The sequence below is a fragment of the Clinocottus analis genome, unplaced genomic scaffold, assembly GCF_023055335.1.
Source record: "Clinocottus analis isolate CAN_PGR_092001 unplaced genomic scaffold, fCliAna1.0.p SCAF_11, whole genome shotgun sequence".
Taxonomy (NCBI): domain Eukaryota; kingdom Metazoa; phylum Chordata; class Actinopteri; order Perciformes; family Cottidae; genus Clinocottus; species Clinocottus analis.
The window spans coordinates 18,512,219-18,521,760 of NW_027175832.1; the positions used below are offsets into that span (position 1 = coordinate 18,512,219).

The 9,542-nt window shown below is 49.3% G+C and overlaps 1 protein-coding gene across 1 annotated transcript in view; it reads left to right on the forward strand.

Moving 5' to 3' along the window:
• Positions 1-8,740, forward strand: part of LOC137802893 (zinc finger protein Xfin-like) — a 14,270-nt gene extending 5,530 nt beyond the window's left edge. The window contains exons 4-11 of the mRNA XM_068601079.1: positions 1-596; positions 1,297-2,082; positions 2,316-3,072; positions 5,325-5,346; positions 5,545-5,848; positions 6,121-6,182; positions 6,967-7,060; positions 7,154-8,740. The exon at positions 1-596 is cut by the window's left edge and continues 130 nt beyond it. Of these exons, the coding sequence (XP_068457180.1) occupies positions 1-596; positions 1,297-2,082; positions 2,316-3,072; positions 5,325-5,346; positions 5,545-5,848; positions 6,121-6,182; positions 6,967-7,060; positions 7,154-8,187 (3,655 nt within the window). The 3' untranslated portion in view covers positions 8,188-8,740. The remainder of the gene's footprint in view (positions 597-1,296; positions 2,083-2,315; positions 3,073-5,324; positions 5,347-5,544; positions 5,849-6,120; positions 6,183-6,966; positions 7,061-7,153) is intronic.
• The last annotated feature ends 802 nt before the right edge of the window (positions 8,741-9,542 follow it).

A 9,542-nucleotide genomic window follows, 5' to 3' on the forward strand; every position in this document is an offset into this window, starting at 1 on the left:
GGAAGACGGCGGTGAAGAGAACCGAGCGCCGCCCGCACAGCCGGGGGGAGAAGACGCGGCCTCGTACGGAAGGGACGGCGGCGGACAGTGGAGGCCGACGGCGGGACGCAACAACTGCGGCTATTTGAATTTGGGGCAGAACTCCTTGTCGTGTCTCCCGGACTCGTCTCTGAACAGCGGCCTGGCTGCGCCCTGCAGCAGCAGCAGCAGCAGCAACAGCAGCAGCAACAGCAGCAATAGCAGCAACAGCAGCGGCGGCGGCTCCACCGGGTTTCCGCACAGCGGCCCGTTCAGCCGCGGGCTGCTGGGCCACAGTCAGTACCGCAACTCGTGCGGCAACTCGTACGGCAACACGTACGGCAACTCGTACGCCAGCTCGTACGGCGCGGCGGTGCGGAGGCGGATGGCGGCCAAGCGGTTCATGTTTAAGAAAGGCTTCATCTGCTCGTACTGCGGGAAATGTTTCGAGCGCGGCGGGCACTTAGAGCGGCATAAGAGGATTCACACCGGCGAGAAGCCGTACTGCTGCGAGGTCTGCGGGAGGCGGTTTAATCAGAAGTGCAGCCTGAAGGAGCACATGAAGATCCACGGAAGATGTAAGTGAAGTGGCTCTCATCGATCGTCTGAGCAAACAAAGTCTTTCCTTTTGTCAACAGCTACTTTACCGGGTTGCCTTTGAGCATCGGATCTACATGGTAAACAGGGCGTTGTCCCCACATGATCGACTCGGGCGATATTCTCTTGTTGAATGAATTTGAGAATGAATAAAGTCTTTCCTGCTCAGGGAGGTCACGACCTTCAGCTGCTGGGGGATTTGACATTAATTACTGCGGTCACATCTCATGTTCATACATTATGCATCGCAAAAGGCTTTTTTTTTGCTTCTTTTCTTTTTTATAGCGACAGCTTCACCTGCACGCGTCCGTCTGCGGTGTGAAATCCAAAATGCTTTCACACGTTTCCTCTCGGGTTGGTTTGGCATCACGGTTATTTATTTTATTTAGTTCAGCACCTGCTCGCTACTTTGTATCTGTTATGCGTGAAAGAGAGCAGTGTTTAACGGTTTAAAAACAAATTCAAAATGCATTGTCTGTTCACACAAAGATTTATCTTTCATTACATGATCCAACACACACAAATGTCACATAATTCAAAACTGAGAGCAAAAAGACGTAATACAAATTACATCTTTTTTTTTTCCACCCATGGTTATTTTTGGGGTTATAGCAGACAAACTGTCCAGTTTGGGAACAAATGCATCTCTTTTTTCCCCCATTTTTTTAATCTTTGGGCCAGGTATTCAGCCCAATCGACCCCTGGAGATGGAGGTGGGCGAGCAGAAGCCGCTTCCCGAGGTGAAGCCATGCACGGACGCTCCTCGCCCCGAGGAAGGCACCCGGGTGGAAGCTGTGGACGTCCTGCCGAAGAACGAGGACCTTCTCCCGACACCCGTGCACGTGAAACGCGAGCCTGCGGAGGAGAATATAGCGCCGCCGCCGCTGGCGCCGTTTCTTGGCGTGAGCGAGCAGGCGAGGGAAGAACAAGGAGGAGGAAGAGACAACAACAACGACGACGACCTGAGCCAGAACTTCGCCGCGTTTGTGAGCGACAGCCAGCAGTGGATGTCCAGATTGCAAAGTCAAAGCAACGCGGAGATCGGCGGCGCGGAGTATCAGAGCATGGCGTCCTTCCCGGGGCTGGCTCAGTTACTTCAGCCGGCGGCCGACGCTTCGTGCAGCACGTTCTCCTTTCCGGGGAAACCCTACGGGGAGCTCAACAGCGGCGCGGTGTCCCAAACGCCGTATGGCTCCTCGGACGCGCTGATGATGTCGAGCGAAGCCGGCTTGCACGGGGCGGCGGCGCTGGACCCCCACCGGCCGAGAGGAAGCAGGTCCTTTCAGGTGATCAAACCAAAGAAGTGCTTCGTCTGCTCGTACTGCGGCAAGGTGTTCGAGCGCGTCGGCCACCTCGAAAGACACTTGCGGATTCACACCGGGGAGAAGCCGTACGGCTGCCACGTCTGCGGGAGGTGCTTCAATCAGAAGAGCAGCCTCAAGGGCCACATGAAGACGCACAGGAACGGTAAGAGACATGAACGCCGGCCCCTCTTACTCCCCCTTTACCTCTCGGTCCTGTTCAGTAAAGGCGACGTCTATTGTTTCTTCGATAGTGGGTTCTCTGAGTAGAAATACTTCCTAAATGTCTTGAACTGGAGCTCTTCAGGGGGGTTAATATTTAATGAACCGTATGATTTAAATTAAAGTAAATCACTTGCTCGTTTTAATCCTGCCGCTTGCTCCCGGTCCCTCCAACAGGGGAGAACCCGGACGCGCTGGATCCACATCACCCGATGTTCACGATGCCCGACAGTCAGTCGTTGAAGAACCCTGCGGACCCCAAGACCGGACTGGCGGCTTTGGAGGAGCAGTTCCTGGGGGGCGGCGCCGCCGCCTACGGCGAGCAGACGGTGATGGTGAAGCTGGAGCCCAACGGGGACGACTTCCTCACCCCGGGTCGGGCGGCGAGCGACAGCGGCGACCGAAGCCGCCTGTGGATGTCCGTGAACGAGAAGAGCGGCGACGCGGAACAAACCGTCTGCGTGCTGCTGCAGCACGACGCCAAGTACCGCCTCGCCGCCTCCGCCGCCGCCGAGCAGCGGGGATACACGCCGCCGGCGGGAGAACTGCCTTTTCTCGACGCCAAAGACAAAGAGGGGATGATGCACAACGGGCAGTACTCCGCGATGGGAGAGCAACACCTGGCGCCGGAGACGCCCGTGAACGATTACGTGGCGGCGAGCGGCGACGGGCCCCGCGCCGGAGGTGGGTTTGAATTCAATATGGCTGCCGCCTCGGGCAGCCACGTGGAGGACGGCGCCACCGCCGCCACCACCACCGCCGCCGCGCCGAACTGCTTCATATGCTCCACTTGCGGGCAAAGCTTCGACTGCTTCGGTTCGTTTGAGAGGCACCAGTGTGCAAATATCCCAGAGCCGTCCTTCAGCTGTGAGATATGCGGGGAAGTTTTCACTCAGATGAGCGTCCTGAAGTTGCACCTCAAGCTGCACGTGGAGTAAAATGATGTGCAGTTTAACACGGCAAGAAAAAATAGGAGCTGCAAATAAACTTTAGTTTTCTATTATGCAGGAACGATTCAGTACAATCTTTTTTTTTCCCAGTACAAAATGTACTTTGCACAAAATGTTTTACTTTCAGCTACTCCAGAGAAATGTTCAGTGTCTCAAGTTTTCTGTTTTCTGTCACTCCGACTGATCACTTTTTGTTTCACTCTACTTAAAAAGTATGATATTGTTATCATCACTAGACTGTAACTTACGCTTTTTTCTGCTCCACTAACTCCGCCCTCAAACGGAGCCGCATTGTCCCTTTAATGACATTTAGTCTAAAACGTGTCCTTTGATTCATCAAGTCATGAATAATACGTTTGCGATCTTACTGAATCTTTGACGTGTAGGTGTATTGTTTACTCTTTGAGAGGTGTCATGGATTCAACATGTGGACTCCAGATCCATCGCTGGTTTATTCTTCATTCATACGCTTTACTGCCAAATAAGAAAAATGTGAAATTTAGTAAATAAGACTGGCTACTATTTATTTTGTTTGTAAAAAGATACACTTTTGTGTTGTGGATCTACATCAAATTATATGAACTAAAAATATTGAGTAATGCCTGATTTTTCTTCTTCTGAGGAAGCAGTGCACTTTTAATTTGTTTAAATAGTTTATGGAGAAGTGTACTGTTGATGAAAGTGTATTTTATTTGAAGTTGAACCAAACAAACCCTCCTCTCATGCAACAATGTGCGGTTTACCTCAAATTACCGTTGCCTTTCAAGCTGCGTGTAAATATGTTTTGATAACGTTTTATCAATATTCTGTTGGTTTGGTCATTTTCAAAAGGCAGATTTAGAACAAAATGATGTCAGATGTTTGTTTTGAAGGACGGCAAGGTACTGCAATAAGTTGATGCTAAACCATTTGAAAGTAAAGAAACCTGAAATACCTCAGTAATACACACGGCCTCCAACAAAGCAATTTGACGCTTCTCTTTGGTTTCGTTTCCCCCTTTTTGACTGATATTTATTGAATATATTTGACGTCACGCCCGGGTTTAATGACCTCATCGATCAGATGGAACAAGAACACACAGCCGGAGTTGAGCATTAAGCGCATTGGAAAGCTGGAATATGAAAAGCCATTAAACTGCTCGAGTAAAGCGTTGCTTCTGGTGCAGTTGGCATTTGTTTTGGAGCAGGTGGCCGGACCGGAAGAAACCATTAACATAGTTTGACAACACTTTCACTGCAGCTGAGCCCACAGAAAACTGGCACCGGTCTCTGCCATCGCCGCGTTATTCTTTCTGCAGTGTTATTCCTTTTTTATTTATAGAGTTTACTGATCAATAATTTTTAATCCCTCGCCCAGTTGTAGCATGATTCACGGCTATCGTAAAAAAGGTTTATCCCCATTTTTACAGGATGTTGGCTTATATATTTGGAAAAGACGGATATAATAAGAGAATCTGTTTTTCTCTTTGATTAGCTTTTTGTATTTTCAAATAAATAAAAAAATAATAATTTAAATGAATTGTGATGTCTGGCGCTCTTGTTTTTATGTCTTCCCCCGTCTGCGTATGTACAGTTTTTTGGAGGTCAAAGGTCATTTTGGACGCACGTGGACGTAACCTGCAACTTGACTGGTTGACGGATGCTCGTCTTGATATTGAAAAGCGGGAATTTTAAATATTTCTCACATCACTTCCTCCTTTTCCTCACCTTTTGTTCCTTCCCTACCTCCTTTTCTTTACAGGGCTTCCACATTTCATTGAAATTGTCTAAAAAAAAAATGGTATCTCACAAAAAGAAGAGGATCCAATACGTATCCTTGAGGGACACCTTGGGTCAAAGATCACATATCGGGCCTTTAGGATCAAGTTGTCTTCAACCGTGAAATTGACTGGTTTATCTTAAAGTTTGTATTGTATAATGTCCTATTTGCTCTGCACACAGTCGCAACTATTAGTTTTTAAATAGTGGACTAGCGGAGGTCAACTTTCATAAACTAAAAACACATTTTCGGGGTTTACCTTGGATAGTAGCACTTTGTCGGTTGGCTTTCTTGAAGAAGTTGTACTTACTTGATTCTTGCTCTGTTTGTATTCATGGTTGGATGCACTTCTTGTGAGTCGCTTTGGATAAAAGTGTCAGCTAAATGTAATGAAATGGGATAAAGCCGACAATCACAGCCGTCAGTTCGGGTTGAACCAATATTTCTAGCCGTCCTGTCACTTTTTAAGGCTGTGCAGATGTCTGACTGGACCAGTTGAGGTGAGTCACTTTGAATAAGTTTCACTCGAGACACAAACGAGGGTCCAGCAAACAAAAGCCAGCAGCTGGTCCCTTCTCTTCCTTGTTGGCGCGATGTGCCTGCGCCTCTCCTCGCGTGTTTACGGTAAAGTCCTCCGCCACACGGAAGAAAAGGCTCCAGCTAGCTAGAAACACAAGAAGGGATGTAGAATGTTTTAGTGCGTCGCTTGTTTTTCGCATTTTTTATTTAAAATAAAAAGACACAGCCTCTTTTCTCTGCCTCCGTCCTCGCGTATCACTTTGCACAGAGTCAACATGGCGACGTGCATTCCCTTCCAGACGCAGTTATCCTCAATAATGGAGGTTTTGGTGAAAGCAGCAGTGGCAGAGATATCCCAACTAGTCGATGACAAATGTGCGTTTTTGCACCTCGAAATATCTCGAAAGCAAAGCGAGAACGACGGGCTGAAGAGGAAACTACTGGTGATGGAGAACAAAAACGCGCAGCTGCAGCGCGGGTTTGGTAAGACGCACAGCTGCTTATGCTCCTGCTGCTAATTGACGACGCGAGCCAACTATTAACATCATGCATATTCATGTAGAAGTATCCTCTTCATCTCCTGAAACAGCAGGGATATCAGCAAAAGGCAGCACTGTGTGAATGCTGTGCTTCACAAATGAATGCATCTCATGTGAATGTGCATTGATGACAACATTGGATGGATTTACTCCATATTTCATTTTACTTTGATCTGGCTTTTTAAAAAAAATGTATTTTTCTCTTTCCTGCTGTAGAAAACTACATGGACCGAGGGACTGATGTGAGGAGCTGTCCGCATCCCACCGGCGATATAAAGGTCCGTGTCAATTTCACAACCCATAAACTGTGATTTATGCATACGGTATTGCTCTGTAGTGTGAGATGTACCTGAACCAAGGCTGGACCAGCGAGCCGGCAAAGTGGGCAACTGCCTCACAGCTCCAAAACCACCCGGGAAATAGTTTCTTGGTAAAGCATGAACACAAACAATGCTCAGAGGGAAGTGTTGTTGTTGTTTTTTGGTCCCGGGGTTCACTGAGGACGAGCGTCTTGTCCTTTAATTTCACTTGACTTGGTGTTGAACATGATTATAATCAACTAAAGCTGCATCAAACATTACTTTTATGTTAAACGTTGCTTTAAGTAAGTTTCTCCCTCCGTCAGGGCCGTATAATTATTCATACAACACAAATGAACGTGTTGTCTGTGTCACATTCAAACCCCTCTCCTGCAGATGTCGTGAATTTGTACGCAAACCACATGACCTCAGTAACTCTCTGCTCTAAACTACTCATTAGATCCTTTTGTAACGCAGATTAAGAAGGACATCTGTGGGCCGGCCCGCATCATTGTCGCTGAAAGAAAGAAAACCTGTCCATAGCCACACAACTGATGGATAACACAATAAAATAAGAGACTAGTCGGGGAACATGGTGGAGAGTTAAACACCTAAAGAGACAGATATTTCCTTCAGGAGCTGACGGAGAGCAAATACTTCAAATATTGGATTCACCAGGTCGACCACGGACATGACTCCAAATGCTCGTTTCTATTAATAAGCAAATGTTTCAGAAGGTTTAATTCCTCCTCTCTGTGTCTAGTTCCCGGACATCGACGACGCCGCCGTCTCGTTCACGATCAAAGAGGAAAGTCCGGACGAGATGCTGTGGATCAGCGACTCTGTTGGACCGATCGGTGAGTTAAAGATCTGGCTTTTTGACGCACGGCTGAAATCAACTGCACGGCGCTCCGGCGTTAACTTTCGCTCACGCCTGTCGCCCCCTGCAGGGTCCGCTGTGCAGTACCGCCGCCCGGCTAACCGCGCCAACGCCGCGGGGAGCCAGCAACTGGACGAGGGCCGTCGGATGAACCACTCGGAGGTCGCGGCGAGAAAAGCCTCCGAGTTCGGCGACCTGTTCGACTCCGGTCAGCACGCGGGAGACGGCGGCGGTGGCGGCGGCCTCCAGTTCACCGTCAAGATGGAGAAGGAGGAGGACCGCTCGGCGTTCGGTCAGGACGGATGCCATCACGCCGCCGGGAAGCAGAGCCACCTGGCCGCCGACTTCTCCATGGACGAGAGGGAGAACCAGCTCTGGTCGTCCATAATCGAAGGTAACGACATCGACGCCGGCTTCCCCGACTTTTCCAGCGTGGTGGAGGAGTATTCCAACACGTTTCCGGACCACTCGGACGTCCACGCCGTGTCCAACGCGCCCAAGTCCGCCGGCGCCCAGCAGCCGTCCTCCCACAGGCCGTGCAACGGGATCTACGGCGGCGACGTCCCGCAGTCGTCCGGCTTCCAGCCCCGGCCGCACGGCGGCCTGTCGCAGCGGGACCGGCCCAAGGAGGAGAAGCATCCGGACGAAAGCGTGGAGCGGGAGGCCGCCGCCGCTGCCGCCGGGGACCGTCCGGCCGTGAGCCACTCGCACGGCGCTTTCGCGGCGGGCGGCTTCCACTCCCACAGGCCGCTGTCCGGCGGCGCGCGGGGCTACGCCTGCTCGCACTGCGGCAAGTCGTTCGGCCGCCTGCACCAGTTCAAGCTGCACCAGCAGAGCCACAAGCGGAAGCGGACCTTCTGGTGCACGGTGTGCGGCAAGAGCTTCCAGTGCTCGTCCCACCTCAGCATCCACCACCGGACGCACACGGGCGAGAAGCCGTACGGCTGCGGCCAGTGCGGGAAGCGCTTCACGCAGCAGAGCAGCCTGAGGGTCCACCAGCGGACGCACAGCGGCGAGCGGCCCTACAGCTGCTCGCTGTGCGGGAAGACCTTCATCCTGATGCACCATTTGAAACGCCACAGAATCATCCACACGTACAGCTGAAGGCGGGACGAGGCCGCCGGGATGTCGCTCAGGTGAAAAGACGAGAAAAAAAAAAAGACCCTCTGGAAAACAAAGCGTTCTCTTTGTTTGGTTGGGATTCGTTAAACCTCGTGTTATTTTTATCCCCACGGACTTTGTATATTAATGCATATTCCACTATGCAAAAATCCATCTGGATTGGATTTTAAGATGCTTGCTTCATTTTTTTAAAATACTTATAATTATTAAAACTATCAAAATGAATTGCACCCTCATAACAGAATTCACACTTTTCAGACGCCGTCAGACGCTAGAAATCCAAAAAAACAAGGTCCAAAATGTCTTTTAAAAAACAAAAAGAAGCAGAATCCTGCATAGTTCCCTCTTCCATACCTGCATACCGATCTGAAATTAGTTTTAGCTCCTCTAGTAGAAAAATATGCCTTATTTCATCTCAGCACCGTCGAAGCACAAGACGCTCATCATCACGGTTTATGTTTGGATTGTTCCACGTCGAACTTCTTTCCATGAAACGTATCCCGTGAAATCCTTTTACCATTTTGTTTATGATTTATATTAAAGGATCGTTGGAATCAGCAGCTGGATTTCATTGAATTGCACATGTTTCTTCCACTGTTTGTGATCCTCGCCGTGAGTTTATCATCACACCGCATTCAAAATCGGGCTCATACGAACAGCAATACGTTCGTATACTCAGATTGGGCAACTTGTGGGACTCGTAGACACAATTAAAACACAGAGCAACCTGTCGCACCTGTCCATCACTAGAGGGAAGAGTCTGCACGTGGATCAGACTGCTGCCACCCACAAGATTTAATTATTTGATTTATTCTTATAGTTTGGATTTTTTCATGTCCGGATGTTTTTTGTTTTTTTTTACAATTGAGAAAATGCAGCAAATCCTCACAGCTGTGATCGAGGGGAATAACCTGCACCTTTTTGTCTTGATAAACGACGATTAATTGATAATTCAAAATTGTCGCCGATCGCCCTTCAATCAAGCTTGAGGTGTTGTCACTAACACGCCACCAGAGGGCGACACAACGCATCCTTTTGGTGCATCGACTGAAGCCTGAAGTTCCTGTTCAGAGGTCGTAGTAAAAGCAGCCGCGTTGCCTCGCTAATAACTTTCTTTCCACTATTCTCCCTTTAGCCGCCTGCTCGGTAATCGATGGTTGTGTATATTTCATCCAGTTGAGATGATAGTTTAGGAAGTTCAGACATCGTAAATCCTCGTTTTCCCGTTTCTCCAGACTGACAAAGACTCGTCTTCGTCTGCAGGGATGCTGTGGTTGGATTCCTGTGCACACGCTGCCCCTCATAGCCCCTTTATACTTCTACTAAAGTGTTGTGGT